General features: G+C 46.4%; 1 protein-coding gene across 4 annotated transcripts; it reads left to right on the forward strand.

Annotated features, from left to right (window-relative positions):
- The first annotated feature begins 4 nt into the window (after positions 1–4).
- On the forward strand, positions 5–20,429 carry FKBP6 (FKBP prolyl isomerase family member 6 (inactive)). Of its 4 annotated transcripts, XM_080563392.1 has the most exons (8): positions 11–301; positions 1,249–1,338; positions 1,896–2,098; positions 3,370–3,489; positions 4,536–4,730; positions 5,038–5,147; positions 8,070–8,158; positions 19,999–20,429. In XM_080563392.1, exons 1-7 carry the CDS (start codon positions 136–138, stop codon positions 8,146–8,148), a joined length of 963 nt encoding a protein of 320 aa, XP_080419518.1. In that variant the 5' UTR covers positions 11–135; the 3' UTR covers positions 8,149–8,158; positions 19,999–20,429. The 4 variants fall into 4 exon arrangements, 3 of the variants coding, with proteins under 3 accessions (XP_080419518.1, XP_080419520.1, XP_080419519.1); XR_013941246.1 differs by lacking the exon at positions 5,038–5,147 and having other exon boundaries at positions 5–301; XM_080563394.1 differs by lacking the exon at positions 5,038–5,147 and having other exon boundaries at positions 4,536–4,720.
- The last annotated feature ends 3,731 nt before the right edge of the window (positions 20,430–24,160 follow it).

Below are 24,160 nucleotides of genomic sequence, written 5' to 3' on the forward strand. Positions count from 1 at the left end.
GGGGCGACGGGCGCCGGCGCGTGGCTTTTAAGCGGCGCGCAGGGAAGCACTCGCTTCTCGGAGCGCCATTGGCCGAGGCTGCGGCGCGGCGCGGGCAGTGATTGGCGGGGCGGGGCGGGGCGGGGCTCTGCGGCCATGCAGGGCGGCGGCGGGGCAGGGGCAGGCCTCGGGGTGAGACTGTGGCGCTGGGGTCCGCCGCCGGCCCGGGGCCCGCAGGATCTGAGCGGGGACGGGGGTGTGCGCAAGGAGGAGCTGCGGCCCGGCACCGGGCAGCCCGTACCTCCTGCCGCCACCGTGGCAGGTACCGCACCCGGCCGCTCAGGGGGAGCCCGAAGCGGAGCCCGTGGCGGCCCCGCGCCGCTCGCACCGGGCTGCGGGGGCTCGGCCTCGGTGCGCTGAGCCCTGGGGAGGCCGCCCGGGGCTCTCAGTGCCCCTCTGTGTGCCCGGGCCGGCGGCCGGGTGCTCCTCAGGGTGTTCGCGCGTGCTCGCGGGGAGAGCTTTGAGGCGCTCCTGGCACACAGCGGGAAGGCCTCCTGCGTCAGAGGCTGGCCGCTCCTTATCGGGTCCCAGAGCACTTGGGGCAGCCGGCTCGGCTTCGTGCGGCCGGCGCACAGTGGAAGGGTGGCCTGACCTTGAGCAAAGCAGGCTTCCCGGGTCCCGGCTGCGTTCACAGTACATAGAAGTTTGAAGCTGAAAGTGGTTCCTGTGCAAGGGCATAGTTGTGCGGCAAGGGAAGCCCGTTCTAGTGTGGTTTTTTCTAATTGAATTACAACTGGAGTTAGCCATGGCATTCCCCAGACAGGGGCAGAGTTCTGAGGGGTACCTTTTCTCCATTGTTTTTCTTATCAGGGCTCAAGCTCAGTTTGGGAATGACTGTTGCACCCTTCCCCAGATGACTGGGGCATTTCAGTTTCCAGGCTGGAGGTTTCTGTTCTGTTCCTGCCCACAGCTCGCCAGTTCTTGAGACAAAACAGCGTTTTCTGCTTCGATAGAAATCAAGACTGCAAAGTAGCAATTCTGTTTGGTGTTGATGTTAAAACACATTCAATGCCGCTTGGTTCCTTGCATGTGACCAATTTTTTGGGACAAATGTGGGGCTGTTTGTCCCCTCAGCAGAAAGGGGGGGGGGGAAGGCAGGATAAAAGTGTGGTTGCAAAATTAACTCCCAGTGTGCTGCTGCTGCTGGTGTTTTTGGACATGAAATCAAACTCTTGCTTTTCTCCCTGCTCCATGTTTTGGGCTGTGCAGTGAAGTACTCTGGGTACCTGGAACATGCAGATGAGCCCTTCTGCACAAACTGCACTACGAAGCTTCCTAGGTTGATGAAACTTGGAGAAGGTAGGCTTGTCCTGAGATTCACGGGGTCATAAGGACCTGCCTGTTAAGACATGGTAATTTAAATGCATTTTAGTATCTTTAGGTTTGGGTTTTTTTTGGAACCTTTAAAACTACTGAAGGGGGTCAAAAAGCATCCTTCAGGTAGGTGGTGGTCAATCTAGAACTGACAGTCATGCACCTCTCCTGACAGTGGGAGTGAGCAGCAGGACTTGTGCTGTTGGTAGCAGCGCGGGTGCTTACTGTCTGCCCTACTGCAGCACCTGCAGATTTTGATGTTTTTAAATCACCAGAGAGGAAACATTGCTTGGTTCCACAGAATGCCTTGATAACCTCAATTATCCAAATATCAAGGTGATTTTGATGCGATTTTGGTTTTTTTTTTTGTGGGGCAGTGTTTGCTGTGAGTTGTCATAACTGTGGGGAACTGACTGTTGTAGTTGGTGGTATATGAACACCGGAGCTTTTTTGTCTAGACCTTAAGAGAAATTGTTATTTGGAGTCTGAGGGTAGATTCTGGGTTTGGGATTCTCATGGCCTTGCATTTCTTGTTGTGACAGACATTACACTGAGGGGCCTGGAGATTGGCCTGCTTACGATGAAGAAGGGAGAGGTGGCAAGATTTGTCTTCACGCCGGTTTATGCCTATGGCCAGCAGGGCTGTCCTCCTCTGATTCCCCCAAATTCTACAGTCCTGTTCGAAGTGGAGATGTTGGACTTCCTAGATTCTGCTGATTCTGATGCGTTCTTTGCATTGACTGCTGTGAGTTGCCTTAATAAGGCTTGAGGCATAAATCTGGAGACTCAATGTTTGCTGTCTTTCCCTTCAGTTGCTGTGTATCGTGCGTTACATACGTTTGTTAAGCTTCAATGGAGGTGAAGTTATCCAGGCCCTGGGCTGCTGGCTCCAGTCAGATGCAGATGTATGCCCATTAGTGCTCGCCTGGCACACCTTGCCCTGCTTACTTCAAGTGTAGAGGGGGAAGCTGGGTGCTGCCTCTGTTCGCTCCGCTGTGGTGGAGTCAGGGGAACAACTTACCTTTATTTTTAGCTGTACGAAAAACCTCATGGTTTCACTAGAGGGCACCAGCTTCCAGGAAGTTCTCTGAAGTGTCAGGAGCAGTAACTGTCACTTTAAAAACAAAATCCTTTTTAAGTCTGCAGTGTTGAAGTGTCCCCCACCCCCCACCCTTTGTCTTTGCTTCTTGGCTGCTTTCCCAAGTGCTCCTTCACTGTTCACTTTCCTCCCTGGTGAGCTATGGTGTTATTGTTAATTCCCCCTTTTCATGTAAAAGGCTTTGGGCTGTGGTTGTGGGTCAGTGATTGGGGCACAGGCAGCAATGCTGGTGGAGAGAGGCCCTCCTTATTCCCTAGCTGCTCTTGCAGAGGCTGCTGCTGCCAGATGCAACCCTGAGATCAAACCACTGTTGCACGGGGGAGAGCGTACTCCCTGTTTTGCCTGTTGTCCAACCTTTCTTGCTTACACCTCTCCTTGAGCTGATTCAAAGTTGCAAACCCAGGGGAAAACCTGTCCCTCTTTTTTTTTGTTGCTGTTTTTTTTTCTTTGCTGGCTTGGTGTCCTGTGTGGTGTCAGGCTGGTCACAGAGTTGGCATGAGGCAGCCACCCAGGGTGATGTGGCACCGCTAGAGCAATGCAGCCTGTCAAACAGCTTCACCTTTTGTGCCAAGAATAGTGTTTTTGTATTTATGGCCTGTTCTGTGCTAAGGTGAGAGCATTGGGCAGGATTTAAGAACAAATTTCTACCCCACACCCCGTGAGTCTTTTTTGTCCTGTTGAGCTTCTTGACCTGTTTTGTAGCACTTCTCAGTAGGAGTTACTGACAAAACAGTGGCATGTTTCAGCCTGGAGAAGGGAAATTCCATTGTGGTGGCCTGGCTGGACGCTGCAGGGGACCTTGGCAATGGTCTGACTCCTGCCTTGTGACTGGAAAGGGACTGGGCAGGGGAGCCCTGCCTGTGATCTCTGCTTGTTGTCTTTTGTTTGAGCTGAAATCCCTGTGTTTCTTTATACAGGAGCAGCAAGATACCTTTCCTCTACAAAAAGTGTTGAAAGTGGCGGACACGGAGAGAGAGTTTGGCAATTACCTCTACCGTAAGCAGTGCTTTGAGGGTGCCAAAGAGAGATACAAAAGGGTATGACACCAGAAAAATGTGTTTTCTGTCTATGGGCTGTGAAAGTGGTAATTATTTAGTGCTAGTTCACAGTAATGAGTACAATTCAAAGTTTATACAACTTAAGTACATATTCAGTTTCGTATTTAAGAAGTGATCTGAAACGCTTGCTTTTGTGTGAACAGCAGTAGTAAATGGAGGAGGAGGGTTGGCAGAAATATGCAGAACCTTTTTCCTTCAGGCTTGCTCCCGGTGGGCTCTTGCTAAGGCAGAGTGCGTCTCAGGGTCTGTGTGAGCCCTGAGTGGCTTTTGTGATGGACTGCTAAAGCAGAGCCTTTCTCAGCTTTCACGGCAGCTCTTGCTGAGAGATGTTATAAGGCAGTACAACCTTGTATTGCAGCAGAATCCTGCTTAATGCTGAAAGTCATCTAGAGTCTCCATGTTCTGGGAGTAGAGGTATCACCAGCACCTGGGCACTCAGCTTCTAGCCTCCTGTCTGGGAACCACAGAATACTTGAGGCTGGAAGAAACCTCTGGAAATCGTCCAGTTCAACCCCCTTCTCAAGGTCATCAAGAGCAGGAGGTTGCCCAGGATTGTGTCCATTCAGGTTCTGGCCATCTCCAAGGATGGAGACTCCACAGCATGCCTGGGCAGGAAAATACTCGGGTGCCCAAACTGGAATGCATTTGCCTTTGTTTCAAAAGTAGTGAGGCTTTGAGACATTTTTCTTCCCTCCATTTAAGATTGCTTTCTCTTGGTATTTTTAACAAAAAAACATTAAATTCTTTCTTCCTAAAATACTGCTTTTCCACCTTTATCTTTAGTCTGGGTACCAGGTGTAATTTTTTTCTGCTGCTGTCTAGTTCCTCGATAAGTTTGCTGTAGTCTTGTGTCTGAGTTGGCTAGTCATGCAGGTAATGCTGTGCAGTATATTTAGGGTTTTGATTATTATTTTTTTAACTAACCAAGATAAATAGAAACATGGATGTAGCTGGCTGATTGGGATGGATTTCTCACTTCCCATAGTGGATTTGTTGTGCACTAGTCCTTTTCCCTGTCTTCTCAGGCATACTCCATCCTTGGTCGCAGCCCTTCCAATGAGGCAGAGCAGTGTCAGATTGATGCTTCCAAGTTGTTGGTGCTCCTGAATCTCTCAGTTACCTACCTGAAGCTGGAACATCCTGACCAAGCATTGATGTATGGGGAAAAGGCCTTGGAGATCGACCACAGAAACACCAAAGCGCTGTTCAGGTGTGGCCAGGTGGGCAAAAATAAATTTTGCTGGTAACTGCATCAAGCAATGACCCAAACTCTCTGCCTGTGGAGAGTACCTAGAATAAACTGAGAGCCACTAAATTAATGCCTAAGCTCCTGCAGCAGTCTGATTCTTCTGCATCTGACCTTTCAGAAAATCTGGCTCTATAAATCTGTCACAAGTCTTTTCTTGAGGGATTTCTGAGCTACCTAGATCTGTCTTAGAAATGCTTGTAGTCGTACATATTTCAGTCTGAAGAGCAGCAGTGAGTCTATATTTATCTTTCGGTGCATCTGTCTTCTTTCAATGGCAGGCTTGTCTCTGCATGACAGAATACAAAAAAGCCCGTGACTTCCTGGTCAGAGCTCAGCATATAGAGCCGTTTAACAACGATATTAACAATGAGCTGAAAAAGCTGGCAAGGTGAGAACTCCTTTCTATCCCTGTAGAAGGAGTGCTGACAGGCTGGAAACACCCACTCAAAAATACTTTAGTGTTTGTGTTTGATTTAACTTTTTTAAACAAAGACTGTTGGGTCTTGGGGAAATGCAGAAGCTCCTTTAGTGTGGGGAGGGTTGGTTCAAAGGTTTTGCACACAGTGGTTATAGGTGATACGTGAGAAGCTGAGAGCATCCATTCTTTCCAGAGGGTTTCTTGTGCAGAGGGATGTGTGATGCACTCCACCTGAGTAGGTGGGTCAGGCTGATGGCAAGGAGGTAGGGAGCTGCTGAAATGCCTCAAAACCAATGAAATGCAGTAGCCTAGCACTCAAGATGGTGATGCTCTGCATTAATACAGATTTTCACTTTCTTTAAGATGTGTTGGCTGATTACAGCAATTTTTTTGCACTGCAAGTGCTTCAGAGTTTCATTGTACAGAGCTACAAATACTGATGTTCAACTGTGGGAAGATATTAAAAGTGAATTTCTTGCTGCCTTGGTGGTGATAAATGAGCAATCCCAAAGGCAACCTTTCCCTTTGCCCACAGGCTGAGTACAGCACAATCCTGCCAGCCTTAGTCATGCCCTCACCCCCTGAAAACATGACTAATGCTAGTCTCTGTCCTCACTCTGTTCTTTTGTTTGAAACTGGCAAAAGCAGTTGCTGGTTCCCAAAAATGTGTGCGGTACTTCTGGCACTGTTCAAACACAATGTGATGAAGACCCAACTTCAGAGATCCCAAAGCAGCCCCTGAATAGGAAGGCTCTTCTGTTGCTGCTAGGCATTGGCAGCAGTGTTTGTAGGGAGCAGTCACATCTCTAATAGGAGTAGTTGATGTGGCTGGTGCAGCCGGTTGTGTGGGTCTTCCCTGGGTGAAGTAATAGCTACTAATAGCTAGTAATAGCTGCTGGTCTGGAAATCTGAAGTAAGCTACTTCAGACTCATCCTCATCTGCCTAAGTACCTTGCTACCAAATGCTAGGTGAACGCAGCTATCAGATGGCTCTGGATGACTGAGTGGCTGCTCTTGGAGGATCGGTTTGCAGGTGGTATCAAAGACCCATGATACGGTATTAAATGTCCTGATTCCAGAAGCCTTGTGCGTTGTCTTAGACTCATTCAGAATATATTGGCTGGTAGAAGAAAAATGTTGCTAATAATTTTGAGCTTGTTCTGCCAGGAAGCAACAAGGCACTATGCCTTCAGGGAAGCAACAGGCAGGCTTGTCAGCTCTGAGGCTGGAGGTAGCAACATGTACTGCTAACGTGTGGTGCAGTAAGCTGGGTATGTGTTAAACATCTGTCTTGGAGTCTCTGCTTCGCTGCCAGTTAAAATTAGTGTATTTGTTGCTTTTACAATGACAAAGAGTGGAATTAGTATGAAATAGATGATGATGATATTGGGTGGTGTTAGTCATGCCACACCTCAGTCTGGATCTCTGTACTGTTACCAAGCTGCCTTGCCTGTGAAAACCTGTAATGTGATCTGGCAAAGGCTTCAAAAGTGGAATATGAATCAAAATTTTGTTCTTAAAAGCTTTTCACTTCCTTACTGAATACACTTACAACACTCCTTTTTGCAAAGTTAATCAATAGCTACCTTTTGGTGCATAAAACTGAACTTCAAAAAGTACCCATTCAACAGCTAAGCCGGGTTCTTGGCAAAATTTGCTTTGACCCGAGAAAAACAGGCAGAACCCTGGGCAAGTATCTTGTGGAACATACCTGGTACCAGCTGCAGTGGTCTTGGTGCAAACTGTGCTGCTGCCTTTGGCAGCTTTTTTAAGAAGACATACATTATATCAAATCCAGAACAAAACAGGGCTCTTCTGACATCTGATGTGAAACTGTGCCTCTGTTCCAAAAGAGGCTTTGGGATTTCCAACTTTGGTAGACATGTGTCATCCAGCCTAGGTGTGTGTCACAGCTATCCACACTAAGATCAGTGGTGACATCTGTCTGAAAGTCTTCACAGCAGAGATGTGCTGTGCTCAGGTTTCATTGAATGAAATGCTTCCAAGTTGTGGGTGCACACCTCTACTGCTCTTGGGGCTAAGAGCATTACCAGCATCACTCCTGCTGTTTATAGCGTTATAACAAGAACTGCTTTTGACCCTATACAGTAGCAGATGCAGTGGAGCTGCCCCTTTGGACAGCCATTGATCCCTGGGACAGTGCCTAAACCAAGTCCCCCTCTGGCTCAGGGATTCTGTACCAGTGAGACCTTGTTGCTGGTGAGGTGGAGCGCAGGGTGTGGAGGGTGCTGTGCTTCCTCCTGGCCATGCGGGTGAGAAGCGGTGATTAAAATGGAGTGGTCTGCATAGCTTTTGACACGTAAATGTGATGCTGGCAGGAAGATGAGATTGGAGGAGGAAGCATTTGCCCTGCCATCTACACAGTCTGGGCATGCATCCTTGCTGTCTCTTACCCATCCTCTGCTCAGATTCAAAGGGTCAGTGGTAGATAGCCATTAGCAGCAGTTTGCCAAGTAGCAGAGCACCTGGACCACGTGTCCTGCTAGGCACTGTAATGGCTTGCGCAGGGAATAGTGCAAGTGAGGGGGCACCAAACTAGTCCTCGGGATACAGCTGGGGGTTCCTCTGCATCATCTCACACTTGCAAAACTAGAGTAGAAAGCATCAGGCTACCAGAAATCAAATGATCTTAGTAGCTAATAGGTACCAGCAGAGAAGGGACCCAAGGTCTGGGAATAAGGCAGAATTAATTCCTGGACATGGCAGAAAGAAGAGGCTGGAACAGCTGCTCCATTCCTAGCAGCACACTTATGCTAGGCTAGTTTATTTTAAAAATGTGTGTGTATATATATATTTTTTCTCGTTGTGGCACTGGCAGTTGGGTGGGCAGTTCACAGCCCATGGTTCCTGTGTTTGTGCTCTGCTTTCCAGCTGCTATAAAGACTACGTGGAAAAGGAGAAAGAAATGTGCTGCCGAATGCTTGCCAGTCTCAATTCTTCTCATGCATGACCAGAAAAAGGTAATCAAGTTGTGAAAAGGCTGAGGTCTCCTAAAGCCACTGTCTTCTCTGGATTGGGTTTTCTGGTGGTGGTGGGGGAAACCTGCTTCTCTCCTGCCTAGGAGGATTTTGGTGACAACAGGTAAGTTAATGGGAATGTGTGGAGGGGAAGGGGCAGGACAGCAGGGTGAAATGTTACTGCACTGTGTGCTTGGGGAATCTTTCCTGCCAGGTGGGCTGGCATGGGACAGGAACCTGAAACTGGCAACACTTGAGTAAGTTTGGTTTTGTTGTTTCCTGTGCTGCTCATCCCAGTTATTCCTCGTTAGAGCCAGGGGGAGAAAGAGCTGTGTAGTCTTGTTTCTCTGCCAACTAAAAGAAACAAAACAACAAAAAAAATTGTTTCTGTCAGACTTAAGATTTGGATTTCCTCCTCCCCTCCAGCACTCCTGTCTGGAGCTGCTGGAATGCCTTACTTCAGAAAAAATCTAAATATTTTATTTCTCTTTTTTTTTAAATATTAAAAAACCTGTTTGTATAGAAATTTTCAAATAGATGTTTTGGACTCTTTAAAGCCTTAAATCTTCTAGCAAAATTGACAGGTTTATAAATGCACAAAGGCTCTTTGATCATTCTTTTTTTGTCAAAACCTTCGCCAGGGTATAAGGGGAAGTGGAAACCTTCACTGGTCTCTTGCCTCAGGGTAAGCCCTAGGGAAAGGGTTGTGGAAAATGACAGCAGCCTTCTGTCAGAAAGCATCACCAGCTCAGGTCTGTCAGAGGTTGCTGCCATTCTATCTCAAACAATACAGGCAGTATCCCTCTACTTGCTGAAAATGAGTACTAGCAGCCTTTCCATCATCAAAAGCGTGAGTGCAGGATTCAGCTGTGGTATTTTAAGGCTGCCTCTTTCTCTTGTCTGTGGCTGTGAGGAAGCTAACCTAATACTTGAGGAAGAGGTTTGACTGAATGCCTGTTTCCTAAAGCAACACATCCCTCTTCTGGCTGTATGTGCCTCTTTGCTGTAGTCTTTACCCGTCCTGCCTCCCCTGTGCCCCGATCATAGCTGCATGTTGCTGAGCTGCCTCAGAGCACAAATTCTTCTCTGGCTTCAGGATGAGGTGGTCAGATCTGTTAGCAGGTACCTACCCCCAGGCATGTCACTATGAAAAGGGGTTTGTGACTGGCTGTGGTTCTGCCACTGTGTGCAGGAAGTCTGTGGCCGCAGACTTGCCGAGGAGGCTCTGAGTCTCAGTTTACTGAATTTTAGAGACTTGCAATTGGAAAGCCTGTATGACTTCTCTTGTTTCTGACTGTAGTACGTAGCAGTGCCTGAGCTGGGGAACGTCTTGTGTCAATCTGTGCATCTGCTGGCCCCGTGTCATAGTAGAGCTCTGAGCGTACAGAGTCATCTGCTGGGCCAGCAGGCAGGTCATCCCGTGGTAAAGCAATGTAGCCTCTTCTTTCCCAAAGAGAGGCCGGCGAAGATACTGATTTCCATGCAGTACAATGGAAAGTAGCTATTGTTACAAGTAAAAAAAAAAGTCTTCAGTTCATGGAGACTGAGAAGTGCAAAAGAGAAGCCTTTGTCTGAGGCAACCTTTAAAATTAGGTGTAACTATCCATCAGCAAGATTTTCTCCATTGGCTCTATATATTTGCACTGATGCAAATATACAGCGCTTTCCTGGAGCTCTGCCTGCTTAAGCAGCTGATTGTCAGCTGTCAGTCAAAGATTCTGACCTTCCTTGAAGTTGTTTTTTAAAGTCTTCCAGACAAACTTACATCACTGTCACCTACATAACAATTCATTGTTAATTCCTTGTAAGAAAAATCTCTTGCTGCTGTGTCTTGCATTTAAAAAAGAAAAAATATTCAGAGAGGAGCACAGCAGTTCCAACTGGAGCTCCTGCTTTCTCTCAAAGGCACCACTATGTAGCCAGAATTGAGGCAAAACATTCTTTAGTGCTTTCTGACAACTTTGTACAAGTTCAGTTTAGGGCACAAGCTGTACTCAGTCAGTCTGGCATGCCTGTTTTATCCTTTGTCTTAAGCATTTAGTGAGTAGATGGCCTGTGAGTGCTGCCTGTAGCTCATGTCTAATGATCCAGTGGAATCGCAACAGTTAAGGAAAACTTCTGCATACCAGTTGGCAGGTCTGAGTGTTGATCTGACCCCATGTCCAGCTTACCAGCCGAGTGACTCCGCTGTAGTTGCAGCATTCTCCCTGTCCTGACTCACTGCCATATCCCCTGGTTCAGTGCTCCTACCCAGGTGGCTTTGCTGTAAGCTTTGAGACGTGCAATGGTTGCTTTGTTAGGGGGCAGATGGTTTGTTTGTCTCTACTGGGTAACCCAGGGCTGCTGTCCTGTGTTTTCCACAATGACACTCAAAAACCAGGTGCACCTGAATATACTCATTCTGCCTGGGATGTGTCTCCCTTACTGTGTAGTGTGGGTCCTGTAATTGCTGCAAGCATCATCTTGCTCGGAACACCCTTTTTTCCTTTTTAGTGGAGTTTTATGTCAGAATAAACATTTTCTTTGGTGAAATGTGAGGCTGTTCCTGATGCTTCTTTGAGGAATCCAGAAATACTCAGGGGTAGAAATAGAAGCACAAATGCTTTTTTAAATCTGTCCTGCTGCAGTCCTTTGCAAACACAGTGGCCTGGGGCCTCTTGCTTGCATCTCTTCGAGTTTGGGCTATTTGCCTGCCTCTGTAAACCTTGTGTTGTGCAGCATGTGTCAAGCCAGGTCACCTGGTACATGCATAGCTGTAAGCCCCCTTTGACCCTTAAACTGTAGAATGGGTAGACTGAGGACCACTGGTTTAGTGGAGTTTCTCTTCCATTGAAAAGTGAAGGGTTTTGGTGAAAGATTTTGTATTGCTGTGGTCCTTCATGATAAAGAGAACTTAATCATGAAGCACAGACAAATTCCCTAGAAATGTCTGGAACCTATTAGAGGGTCCTTGGTGGTAGCTTCATCCCAGAAAGGTGAATCTTTTTTTTTTTTGCTGTTTTTAATTAAAGATGAGCCAAAGCTGAAGGCTTGCCTCTAATGTGTATCTCAATTTCAGTACACAGGAGAAGTAGTCTTGGTAGCTGAGAGCATGCAGGGAAATGTTCCAGTGCAAACAAGTAATGCTGAAATTATGGCAGGAAACTAAGGTCAAACTTGAGATTGCTATGAATAGCAGGGTCTAGCAATTCTGAAGCCATTAATTGGTGAGAATTGGCTGCAGAACTGGGGTTGTGTCACCTGGTAGAAGTGACTGTAATTAGGCTTAAAATCAGCATCAGTTGCCAGTTAAACTGACCTAATAAGCTAAAAGAGACTTGCAAATAAACTGAGTAGTATGTGAATAGTAGAATCAAAACTCCTGCATTGGGAAGGCTCCAGGCTTCTAAGTAAACAGCAGCTTCCTCCTTCCCCTACTGCTCTCCTTTATTGCTAAGCTGAAGATCTAAAATATGCCTCCTGCTGTTGCTGTCCCTACCCACTGTGTACAGCTTAACAACAGAACCAGCAATTTCACTTTAGAATATGCAAATTATCATACCACTGAGATGTCTTGTGCTGCAAAGGAAATTAAGCATCTGCTTTATGCTGAGCATCATTAGAGCTAGTGGGAAGGTTTGAACGATGACTTAATTAAGCATTCTCCTTACTAAGCAGAGGAAGGAGAAAAGCTTTAAGGTTGTTGGTTGTTTTGTTGGGTTTGAGTTTTTTTCCACTCTAGATCTTCCTTCCTGCTGCATCTTTTTTTTTCTTTGACCCGAGTTCTGCAATTCATGTCTGGTAGTATCTCTAATACCTCTCTTGAAGATTGGTAGGCCATGGTCTCTTCTAGAAACCAACCAGGAGTGGAGAAATGACTCCACCTCCACATAGGGATCCCCTGCTACCCATGCTTCCCTTCTGACGCACTGGACATGTGTCCCTGGTTTGTTATGCTGTGACAGCAGGTCGGGCTAAAAGATGGTGGAGAGGGAATTGAGGGCAGGGACCAACAGGAGCTCCTGTGCTCTTTGAACTCTGATGTACTCTTTGTGATCACAGAATCACAGAGTGTTAGGGATTGGAAGGGACCTTGAAAGATCACCTAGTCCAATCCCCCCGCCGGAGCAGGAACACCTAGATCATGTCACACAGGAACGCGTCCAGGTGGGTTTTGAAAGTCTCCAGAGAAGGAGACTCCACAACCCTCCTGGGCAACCTGTTCCAGTGCTCCATTACCCTAACCGTGGAACAAGCTTTCTCATATTTAAGCGGAACCTCCTATGTTTCAGCTTGCACCCATTGCCCCTTGTCCTATCAGTAGGTGTCACCGAGAAGAGCCTGGCTTCGTCCTTCTGACACTTAATCACGAAGGCTTGTTTACAGAAGCCCTTGGTGAGGGCACTTAATGTATTAGGGGTGACGTTGCCCAGACTAGGAGGGAGATCCATGCAGTATCTCAGATTGCCCTGCATTGCCCGTCCTCCAAGGCACTGGTGAAGTGCTGGTACTCTAGTTTCATTGGAGGGATGCCTCAGGGCCCAGCCCAAGACCATCTGCTCTGAAACTCAGTGAATATCTAAAACCTGGTGTTGCCCTCTGTGTGCACAATCCTGAGCCTCCCTGGTGAGGTAGGAAGGTGTTCATGGCTGTGTTTCTCTTCAAGCTTCTGCCTGGGCCTGCACAGCGTGCTTGCCCTGGAAAGGACAGGCTGAGCCCCTGGTGGATATTCCTGTGTGGGCTTTTATTTCTCAGAGCTGCTGCTGGCAGCAGGAAGGTAAAACTTGCTAACTTCAATGCTGCTGTTACAAACCAGTGAAAAAGATGCTGGGTTCTTTCCATTAGTATGATAATACGTGGTTTACCATGCAGGTAGGATTTGAAGGGCAATGGTCTGTTTCTAAGATGTAAATGCCTTTATGAAGAAGGTTTTAGTTTTGCAGAGCCTTCAGAGTTACTGGCCTTCGCTTCCAGCAGCAAGGAGATGCGTGGTGATCTTAAAAATGGTATTTCGTAGAAGATCTTAGTCTCCTTTCCCTACCTCTTGTGTTTCAGCTGTGATAAGCTGTATGAAGTGTAATTAAAAATGCTTTAGCTTGACAAGCAAAAGGGAAAACGGGGGGAACATAACCTCAAGTAGGTTGTAACCAAACAGTTTTTGGATGGCAGTCTGCTGCAGGTGACTGTGCCTGGGATCAGATTATTGCTTAATTGTGCTGTTGTTGAGGCACAAAAGCCCCCACTGGTGCTTCTAGTTCTTGCAGTATTACAAATGGTGGGCAGCTCTCCCTGGGCTACCATGTGCATATGCCATCCCATACAGCAGATAGGCAGAACTGGCATGCCTGGCCACCAGCCCTGCTGATCTGGGGTGCTACGGACTTCCTCTCTGGGCTAGCAGAAGAAATGTCTTTATTGTATCTGTTTTAGTCTTAAATCTGAGGATTTTAATGTCATGCGCAGCCTTATACAGCAAAACAAAGGGCCCTTTTCCATATGCTGTTTTGTTTGTTCTTCTAGCCAGGCAGCTTGGAGGAGTGTTGAGTGTGGAGAACTGTAACCATGCCTGTGTAAAGAAACATACATTGTTTTGGGCTTGAAAGACATTACTGCCTCCAAAGAGTGAAGGATGCTCTTTGCTGCTTGCTTATTTCAGTGACAACTTACCCTGAGCAGAAACACAAGGTGATCTAAATGTCTGTGCTTGGACTTGGGTCAGATGTGGCCTGTCTATTTTAGCCATGCGTACTGCCTCCACTGGGATCAGTTGATGTCATGGCGTGTGGGTGTGCTTGTTTGCTGCTGCTTCAGCATGGTTCTGCACTGAGGACTCTGTCCCTGAGACCAGACATCAGAGCCTGTGGTAGGATTCAGAGTGCAGAGGAGCTGCAGCACACTACAAGGTAATTTCAACATAGCAGAAAAACCTCGGATGATGGTGGTGCAAACCATGCCCTGGTGGCTTATTTTTTAGGGTCTTTCCACGTTGTTTTGGTTTATTCTGCAGACACCACTTTTTTCAAGTAAAACTAAACGTCTAATGTCCTGACACCCTAGGTTCCTGGCAAGGTGCTCTCCTGATCGTGAGGGGGTGGTGGCAGTGGTCAGGGCTCTTGTGAGCTTTCCACTCTAGTGCAGTACGTGGTGAAATGCAGACAAACTTTAGAGGAGTTTAAAAGGCTCTAAGCAGGTATCGTGATACCTGTGATGGTACAGAGACAGCTGAGAGTAAAGAGTGCTAAGGACCCCCGTAAGAGTTCACTGCAGTTTTGGGAAATATTCCCCTGCTTGTGAGCTACCAAGCATTGTTCGTGATGTGCAGCCTCGTAATGGGGTGTAGCCATCACCAGTGGCACAGCGCAGCCTATTGTAAGATCTGCGGCTCATCACTGCTTGAACAGCACCAGGGCATTCACTGCTATGTCTGACACTGGTGATAGCACTTAGCAACAAGACAACTTTTGTGGTCCTCTGTACCAAGAGGCAGGAGACACTAACAAGGCTTTCAGATTTGGGGGATACTGCTTTAGGGAAGGCTTTTTGCTTAAGGAGTGTTTTGGCACTACTGTGAGTTAGTCTGCAGATCTGCAGGATTATTTGCAGTAAGGGAAGACGTGAAAGACATGACCTTCATGTGCCTTTCCCAGTACCCATGATGCTTTATTGGGGAAACTGTTGATTTGACAGAATGCTGAGCATTATTGACATGAAAGCTATCCCAGCTCTTGAAGGACTGGGAACTGCTGTATGGATCAATTTCAGCCCACACTTGCTGTATGAAGTCCTTACTGAGTCAGGAGTGTGTGTTGAAGAGCTTATCTTTTTCCTTTCACCTTCTCATAATTGTCTGGTTTATGAGACCTCTTGCTCTCTGGGGAAGGTTTATTACTGCTTTTAAGGGATTTTCCTTTGGAAATGCCTGGGAAAAAGCTCTGCTTCCTGTGTTTCTCTTCTTTGCCTTAGGTATCCCTGTTGCACAAAAGACCTGAGCAGACTTGACAGACCCTTTCACCATCACCTCAGGTTCAGGGTGGTAGTGCATGTCATCAGCATTCAAGCTCTCTGGAGTCAAGACTAATTAAGGATCTCCGGTTAATTCTTAATTCTTCCTTCCACTGAACTGTCTTTCTAGTGTACAGGCGTTTGACTCATTGTGGATCCTTTGCAGGGCTGAGGATTATGGATCCACTGGCAAAAAAGCTATCATGGGGAAAAAAACATTTTAAGCACAGATCTTCAGAAGACAATGAAAGTTGATATAGCTTGATATAAACAAGGAGTAAAGCATCTGTTCCTTGCACCTTCACTTCTTGAGTTTTGACATCTCTTGAACCTGTTTGTTGGGGTAGTCTTGGCAGTTGTCGGTCAGCCTGTTTGAGCCTTCAGACCTGCAGCGCTTCTCAGCTTCTGCATGCTCTCGTACTACCTGAAGATAGGCTTCACAGTAATCTTGGCCATAAGTGATTTCACTTGAAGCAGTAACAGTTGGACATCCCTAAACACCTAGGTGAGACAAATAAAGGTACGGCTGACAGCCAAATTGCTTTCATAGCAGATAAGTGGTATCCTAATTAGGTTATCTTCTGAAGGAATGCTGCATGCTCTGAGATGGAATCCATGTCATGGGGATGTGTTGCATTCCCTCTAATAATGTTCTGACAAACCATGATTCTCTGGTCTTGTAAATAGCTGTTTCTTCTCACCGTATCAGGATGGATCACTCAGCACATCTTATCAGCTAGCTGATAAAGCTGTAGCTGGACTTTTTTCTTGTGTTCAGAAGATCTGCAGTCTGTCAGTAACCTCTTAGGGAGCCCACATGATGCATTTAAGAAGGAGCTTGTTCATGTCCTGGTGGCAGTGTTTTTTCTCTAGGCTGTTATTTCAGAGTGGCAGTTCCTTTTGGACTTGTCAGGTCTTGAATGAAGAGCACTTCTCAGGCAATTGCTATTGTAGAAGGTTTTCGCTCCTTTGCTGATCTGTGCTCTAAAAAGGGTATATGAAATGTGCTCTTTCGGAGTGCTCTTGGGGTCCTGTGGTATAAGATGTACTGTATCCTTGTGACTAACAAATCAAGACTGTTCCGTTCTTCTCTGTGCTCAGTGGTTTGAGTTGAAGTGCTGAAAGTGAGGTATTCTGCCTCCTGTTAGAAGCACTTGTAGGCTGCATTTCTCTGAAAGTAGCTGTTGTCTCTTAAAGGCACTTCACTGGGTTGTAACAGCCAGGCCAGCCTCCTAGGTTATCTGCTCTCCACAAAGCTGATGATTTGATTGCTTCTCTTGAGAAGTTTCTTCTCACTGTGGGTTATCTCAGTGCAGTGCTGTGGGGAGCTTTTGATTCAGAGCATGAGTTTAATGAGGGCTGAACTGACGGGAGCAGTGCTGTAAGTGCACACTCTTTTCGGCTTCTTTGTGCTTCTGCAAAAACTTCATCTGCTATGCTTGGTGCCTACACAACATTCTTTCCTGTAGCCCTTCTGGAGACTGAGGCAGGAGAGGGGGAACCAGGGAAGATGCAACTACAGTTCTTCATGTAAAAAAAGGCAGCTTTAAACAAATTTTAAAGCTTTAGTTGAACATTAATAGTTAATTATGGCTTTAATGCAGAGTAAAGGCGATTGTGGTTATAAACGACCTGTGACCTGGCATATTGTTTACTGTAAATTGGTGCTCAACTGCCTTATCTTTCTGAAGCATGAATTAAAATAGGTGGTACAACAGACTTCTGTCTGAACTTCAAAGTGAGCAAGTGTTGGTGCTGTGTGGCTAAGCTGCTGCCAACCTGTTTTTAAGGGAAGGAAGCAAACATTGGAGTGGAGTCCTGGTTGGAGTGTGCCGTTCTTCTACCTGTAGGAACAGCAAACGCTTTGAACACCTTCCAACTCGGCATCTTCAGGGCTGTGCATTTCCCTTACACTTCTCTTTTGATTGTGTAGCCATTAGGTGGAAATGAAAGAGATGAACTGATCAAACACTCCTTGAAATGGCTTTAGGGTTTCAGTTTGAATATTTTTTTAATTAGCTCTATGTAAAGACTTTATTACTTCAAATAGCAGCCATGAAACCAGAAGACTCGGTTTGATCTCTTGTTTTTGTGGTGCACGAGAAGTCTCAGTAACTGTAGGTTTTATATCCAGCTAGACACCCCAAACCACAACTAACAGACAGTAGAAACATAAAGTGATTATCTTTTAAGTATGCCTATCAGGGACATATAAAAGGAAGTGCTGTGTGGGTATAGTAATAGACTGACAAGTAGCAGAGTAGAAGTCAGTTGCGTTTTAACAGGAGCAAAGATGCTTTTCTCTAATAAAGCATAGAACATCAAGTATGAGGATTTTTTTCACTTTAGAAACCTTTCTTTTTTTTGTCCTGATTGCTACAACTCTATGCTGTGCACCAGAGCATTTAAGCATTTCTGTCTCTGATTAATTTTCAAAGTTTCAAAGAAAAGAGATCAGCTGCAGTGTCCTCTAGTAGCTTTTTTTTTCCATAAACTTCTCCCTTTTCTCTTGGTCAGGGTAGGTACTAGGCTGTCAGCACAAAGCTGTGAATGTAACACAAGATACTCAGCGAACCCCCTGGTTTTGGAAGTTTTGGCAGTAAGAGGTAGCCTTATAAATGAGGCTGTAAGATGAGTCTGGATGAACCAGGGCAGTGACTAAGTGCTGACTTGATACAGCAATTCCTATTTTGTGCTAGACTAGAAATCTGCTGCTGGTGAATTTCCAGGAATCCTGAAAGTTACTTGACTGTTCAGTTTGAGATTAAAAAAAGCACAGTAGTTGGGGACAGCCTTTGAGAGAGGCGGATTGTCCTAATTCAGACTACGTTTTCTGGCTGGGTGTCATTTGAGTCATGGGTTCTGAGTTGTCTTGTGTGGCTCTGAGCATACTGACTGAATAAAACCTGGGTTCTTCAAAGTCATTGGGGGAAGATGAGTAATCCAGTCAACCTCATAGCTAATTCTGTGAACAGGGTATTGAACTGGAGACCAATTCCTTGCAACCCTAATTGTCCTGTGATCCTGTGGTGCCAGAGCAAAATACGTGCCTTCCAAGGTTATATAATAAATGAGGTGTATATCTTAAGCATCACATGATGCTTTGTCTTCTCATCCTTTAGTTGGTAAATGTCTGTTTTCCTCAGAATTACTGCTCTTTAACTTTCTGGTTAGCAGTCTGTAAGTTGATATCCTCTAAGGAGCAGGCTTCTCTATTTTGTGAAGAGTTATTTGATTTAAATTTGCAGAGATCACTGCAGCCAAGCTAACTGAAAAAGCTCAAGTGGCTACAGCTCCTGAAAGAGTAGCAAAAATTGATTTGGGCTCCTGGTATTCTTAAGCTGAGAGAAGATAGGGCATCTTCTGAATGTGCATTTTTATTTTGACCCCCAGAACAGGAGAGTAGGAGACAGATAATGGGTTACTGTGTGGAAAGGTTGTTAAGGATTTTTGTGAGGTTTTTGGTTCTTTTTTTCCTTCCTTCCCTTCCACTATTCAGCCTCAAAATGCTGGAGAAATGAGGCTGACTTCTCAGCAGTGTATCAGTACCATTTGTGCCCTGACAAATTAGGGGAACACCTTCCATATCTGTATTCCTCTGAGTGATCTTAGGGCTGTTGGTTGAAGAAGCATCGTGAGCAGCAGGATGCTGAAATACGTAACAGGTACATAGGAAAGCAGCATATATATCTTACCACAGGTGCTTAACGGCTGTGGGGACAACAGGGAATCCCATGTTCTGCTTACACCCAACACAGCTGCACTAGAGAACTTGTGGTGTTGAGCCAGTACTTGAATACGAGCTCAAACAGCTTGTGAGGAACAAGGAGCAGGAGGTGCTGGTGTGCTCTGCAGCTGGGGAGGCAAAGGGGCAGTATGGCTGGAAGAGGCACCGGAGGAGCAGGTGAGCTGTTCCCAGCAAAGTCAGTGTTGTGGAACTGTAGCCATGTAGAGGGCGAGGCAGGGGGTCTGAGTCCTGATCAGTGACCCAAGGGGTTTCCCACAGAGGGGAAAAAATCACAGCTTAGAAACAGGTCTGGATTACATCCAGAGAAAATGCCCTATATCTAGATACTGCTTTCCTTCCAGTGAAGCTCTAGTGACCTTAAAGAGCTGGAGGGATGGGGCAGGAGTTGCAAGTGAGAGAAAGGCTTCTCTGGGTGCAGAATCTGTCATCTTGGTATATGTCAGGACTCCAAGATGGGTAGGGACCCAATTCCAAGTGAGAGTGATGGGGCAAGGGGAGGTAACAACAGACAAGATGCTGGGAGCACTGCGTGCCTCGATGCACTGCAGGTGTTGTGTGTGGCTAAGCCTCGTGGCGGAAATGCCCTCCACGTGGGACTAGGGTGTGAGGAGGGGACAAAGATGGGAGCAATCAACTGCAGTGAGAAGTAACAGGAATCTCAGAGGAGCAGAATGGTGAATCTAAGAGACAGAGGACTGACTTTTCAAAGCGAAAGAGTAGATGTCCAGGCCTGGGTTCCCAGAACAGGGTTGGAAAAAACACAGATTGTGTGTAACATTAATGACTTGGTGTAGGAAGGGAGGTGGTCTGAAGGACAATTTCAGGCCACTCTGAGATGGGCTTACTAATATTAAGTTCTTATTGCTTAATATTTAGTTTCTTCCAAGTCCCAGGTGAGAAAGTTGAATTTTATAGGAATGCCAGTTCCACTTATGCTAACTAACTTGGGTTAGTTATGGGTTAGTTAACTTATGCTAACTCTTGGGTAATTCTTTCAGGGCTACTGTACACATGGTGTAGTTAACGATTGACTTCTTAGTGCTTGGAGATGCTACAGTGGAATAAAATGCACAGTGATCCCTGTGGGAATGTTGACTGGTATTTATTGTCCTAGGACTTCCCCAGCTGATGAAAGAACAGTTCTTGGACGGGAAGACGACCTACCTCTGGGCACATGGAGACTTCAGCATTGGATCTGTGCTTTGGGAAAAGGGGAAAGAGTGTGGTCTTCATTATACTCTAATGTGGAGTTTCTGTTGGTATATACACAACCTGGTTTTCCTGATTCTGGTTCTTGTTTGCCATGTTCTGGGGCTTAGTTTCTAGAACTAAGTACTGCTGTATGGGAGGATTACCTTCTTCTCCGTTGCATACTCTTTGAAGAAAGTTTGAAACCTTACCTTTTGCAGGTTCTGGACTGCTGTTATGGAATCTGTAAATACAAATGCCATGAAGTTTTGTATTGTTTATACGGATTGTTCTTTAAAAAGTTATGCTTCATGTTGTTTTTGTTCTGAAAAATAAATCAGAACTATGTTGGCAGGACTTGTGCCCATTTATTTTGCAAGAGTGATTAATGTCTCTCTGCCAGTGTAAGGAACTGGAATTTGGAAATAGGCTCCAGTTTGTTAGTGTAGCTAGCTCCTGTCTTGGGCAGCAACATGTTACACTTCTTTTTTTTGGCTAAACATTCCAGTGCGCGTTGATACTAAATTTCAAATGACTTAAGACTACCAACTTTTTCCTTTTCCCCTTCAAATACTGCTGACTTTTCTAGCTTTGATCAAGTTGGTTTCCTTTTTGAGTAAAATCCACTGTGTGCTCTAATTCTTCCTGAACATACGCCTTTGTGGCATGGCTGAGTTGGGAAGTGCAAAACCAGGTGCCTCTTAGTGAGAGAGCAGCAAGAGAATGCAGAACTAACAAGAAGCCACTCAGATTCTGTGGAGGAGAAGCCTGGTAACATGAAATGCTGTTTTAATGACACTTGTCCTGTCTGTTTGACTAGGATGGGTAATGTCTTCCAAACATGATTCAGTGCCATGTTGTTGACTTGCAGGGCAGGGAGAGTTGCTTGTGGTCAACATGTGTTCCAAGGTGGCCTCTTGCCTGGAGAGAGATGTTCAAAGCGTTCTTGCTTTCCCCAGTTCTGCCAGCACCTTTATGGTGCACCTTTATGGCTTTTGGGCTCCATACCACTACACTGATGGAATGTTAAAATAAAATGCCCTCTCAGTAGGACGTACTGAAGAAGGAAAAAAAAAAAGGAAAATTAGGAAAGCTTTGGGTTGGTAGCACTTTGTAAACCCTCTTGTAGACCTTTTTGCTTGTCTTACTTGTTCTTGTCCTTTGTGCTTCTGGAGGAAGGATATCTTGGTCTCTGAGAAGAATAATGTCCAACCTGCTGTGCTGCTTAGTTTGAAGAAAACAGGTCTAAAAGGATTGTGAGGTTTGTTTCTTCCTCTTTTCCCTAACAATCAATCTGCCTCTCTGCCAGACCTGCTTTTTCCAAAAGCCTTCAAGAGCATCAATCTGATGACCAGAAAATTACAAAATGCTGCCTGTCTTAATTATACAGTGTAATGCTTTATCCTGCTTCAAGAGTCCTGATGTGCGATGATAACATACAACAGAAAAGCAAGTGTTGCATGGAAGGTATTCAGTGAGACTGAATGAATGGGCAGGCGATATAAATCTGGTTAAAAGGTCTCAAGCCTGGACTCTCATTTGCTTAGTGTGGCTGGCTTCTTGCATTTGGATTTCCACAGCTGTTGTGGCCAGAGTTTCCCAGCTGTTTTGTCCCACAGACTGCACAGGCGGCCCTGTCTCCTGTGCTTTGCGTTGGTCTTTTCCAGTCCCCATTTGGTTCACAGTACCATGATGGATTTTTTTTTGCAGGGTCGACACTAGATGGCAATGCATCCTTGGTAATACTTTGTCAAAGGCAGAGCAATTAAAGGGTTTTTCTGGTGGGTTTTATATCTGGATACTGTTTTTGTACAAGTCGTTCCAATAGCTTCCTTTGATTGGAAGCTGATGCATTTTCCCTGTGTGAAGCAGACAATTGTTTAGGGATTGTCAGGATCAGATACAAGACCTGAAGACATAAATGTGGCAGTGTTTTCCAGCATGAGGTAGCTATTACAGTGCTTCCTCAGCCTTTTGCTCTGGTGTGGGACATCTTGGCATTTCTGAGAGCCTTTGGGTGCTGGGTTGAGTGAGCATGACACCCATTTTGGGTGGATGTGCAAACAGCACAGCTGTGCATAGACAACCTTGCAAAGGTGGAACCGTCTGCTCTCTAAACTTGTAGGGATAAAACTCAAGGAAGGCATTCAAGGTGTAAAATCACATATATGTAAGTAGATGTTGGTGAGATGCCTCACAGTAGGGACTCCGATAAGTCTCGGGAAGATCTGCTCCTGTTGTCAGCTGCTGGTTGTGCACACTGCAGCGCTTCCAGTAATGGCAATTACACATCCCCAGGCTGCTGCCCAGGCCAGGGCCGTGTGGTGTGTGTATTTGACCTGGAGTCTGTCTTTAGTTTGAAGACAAGTTTACTGATGTATTAAAGACTTTGCATGATCAAGTAGAGTTTGCTGAAGTGATTTTTTTTTAGTCTTTATGAAATTAATGCCAAAAACTACTGTTGTGATTTTTTTAAAGGAAGAAATGCAAACTTTCAGCCTCTGGGCAAGATCAAAAATGTGCTTGAATCTTTACTTGGCATTAAAACAGAAATGCAAGTCCTTGGGCAAAACAGAAAAATCTCTGCAGAGAAACACAATTTCTGGTTGTTAATCAGAAAATGTGGGCCTTTGAGAAGTTTGCTACTGGAATTTTTATTTTTGGCCAAAATGCTAATTTTTTCTCCCCTATTAAATAGCTGGACAAACATCTTCAGGGTGTTCCATGGAGAAACTGTTCCAAAGGTTGGTTACCACTTACAGCTCAAAAGGGGTCTTGTGTTTCCAGTGTGGGTTTATCTAATGTCAGCTTGCAGCTTCTGAACTTGGCTGAGCAATTAAAATATCTGATATCATATGATGTTTTCCTGGTGTGGATGTGCTTGAGCTTAACCAAAACCCAAGATGATGCATGCCCTCACTCCTTCCCAATCAGTTTAGCTTTTCAGGCTGCAAGGTGAGGATAAAAACCTACATGAAGTGCAAATGAGAACCCCTGCCTCGTGTGTCAGCTGCCAGCCAGCTCTCCCTGCTTGTTGGCCCCCCCTCCTTGTACCACTGCTCTGTGCCAGTGAGCCCTGCAGTGAGGATGCTGTGCCCCCCTTGTCTGTTCTGATGGCAGCTGATGTGACCCTGGAGAGCGTTGGCAGGTGTCGATGCCCCTGCCATGTTGTGCACGCAAGTGTGTGGGCTGTGCTTGCAGCCCCTCTGGGGTTCGGGTGAGCTGGGATCACCAGCAGGTACCCAAAATGCATGGAATGTCAAACAAAGGTGGGGTGATGTGCTGAGGGCATGTGAGGACCTGTGGCCACTGGTGGTGATAGGGATGCTCGGAGGTGCTCCGTGTTTCGGCACCTCTGTTACAGTCCGAGCTTAGCTTTGTGGTCCTGGTGGCAGAGCTGTCCCCATCCCTGCAGGGTGTCGGGTGGGAAATGCAGAGAGCATCAAGGTGCGGGCGTCACCTATCTGAGAGCCCGTGGCAGGTGCTGGAGGCTGGCCGTGCGCTGGCTGTACCAGCTCGGCACCTTGCTGTAGGGACACTGCTGCCCTTGTGCTCCCTCGGGCTGGGTGCCACGGGGACTCCTGTCCCCACAGTGACAGTACCCAGGTGCTGCACCCTGCCCTCTGCGAAGAGGGCAGCAAAACAAAAATTTACCAAAGCAGCCCCACAGTGTGGTGTTACTCCCAAGGAGAAGCAGAAACGGGCTGGAGGGCCAGGCGTCCCCTGGCGCATCGCCACAGCCCGGCTGAGAGCCCCTGCATGTGGGGCAGCCCCGAGCCGTGCCGGATGGGGCCTCGAGCCTTTTTATTTCAGCAGCTGGGCCTGAAAGTCAGCGGAGCGGAAACTGCTTGGCGGCGCCAGCTGCCTGGCCGGGGCCGAGCTGCATGGGCACCCAGCGCTTCCATGTTCCCTGCCCCCTCGTTTGTGTTGGCACAGGCTGGAGAACGAAGCTGGTTTAATTGGCAGTTGTGTTTGTGGCCAGGGTGTTATGAAAAGGTTTTCTGTCTCCCTCTGTAAGTTACCCTGAATATGTTTTCATTCTTAATATAATATTCACTTCATTATTAGCTGAAAGAGGCTCTTTTGAG

This window comes from Anser brachyrhynchus, assembly GCF_964034855.1.
Source record: "Anser brachyrhynchus genome assembly, chromosome: 20".
NCBI classification, from domain to species: domain Eukaryota; kingdom Metazoa; phylum Chordata; class Aves; order Anseriformes; family Anatidae; genus Anser; species Anser brachyrhynchus.

Excerpts from the sequence above, each read along its gene's own strand:
- FKBP6 (XM_080563392.1), top strand. The coding sequence starts at position 136 with ATGCAGGGCGGCGGCGGGGCAGGGGCAGGCCTCGGGGTGAGACTGTGG. Across the intron at positions 1,339-1,895 it reads GTTGATGAAACTTGGAGAAG|ACATTACACTGAGGGGCCTG; the intron begins GTAGGCTTGTCC and ends TTGTTGTGACAG. Across the intron at positions 4,731-5,037 it reads CGCTGTTCAGGTGTGGCCAG|GCTTGTCTCTGCATGACAGA; the intron begins GTGGGCAAAAAT and ends TTTCAATGGCAG.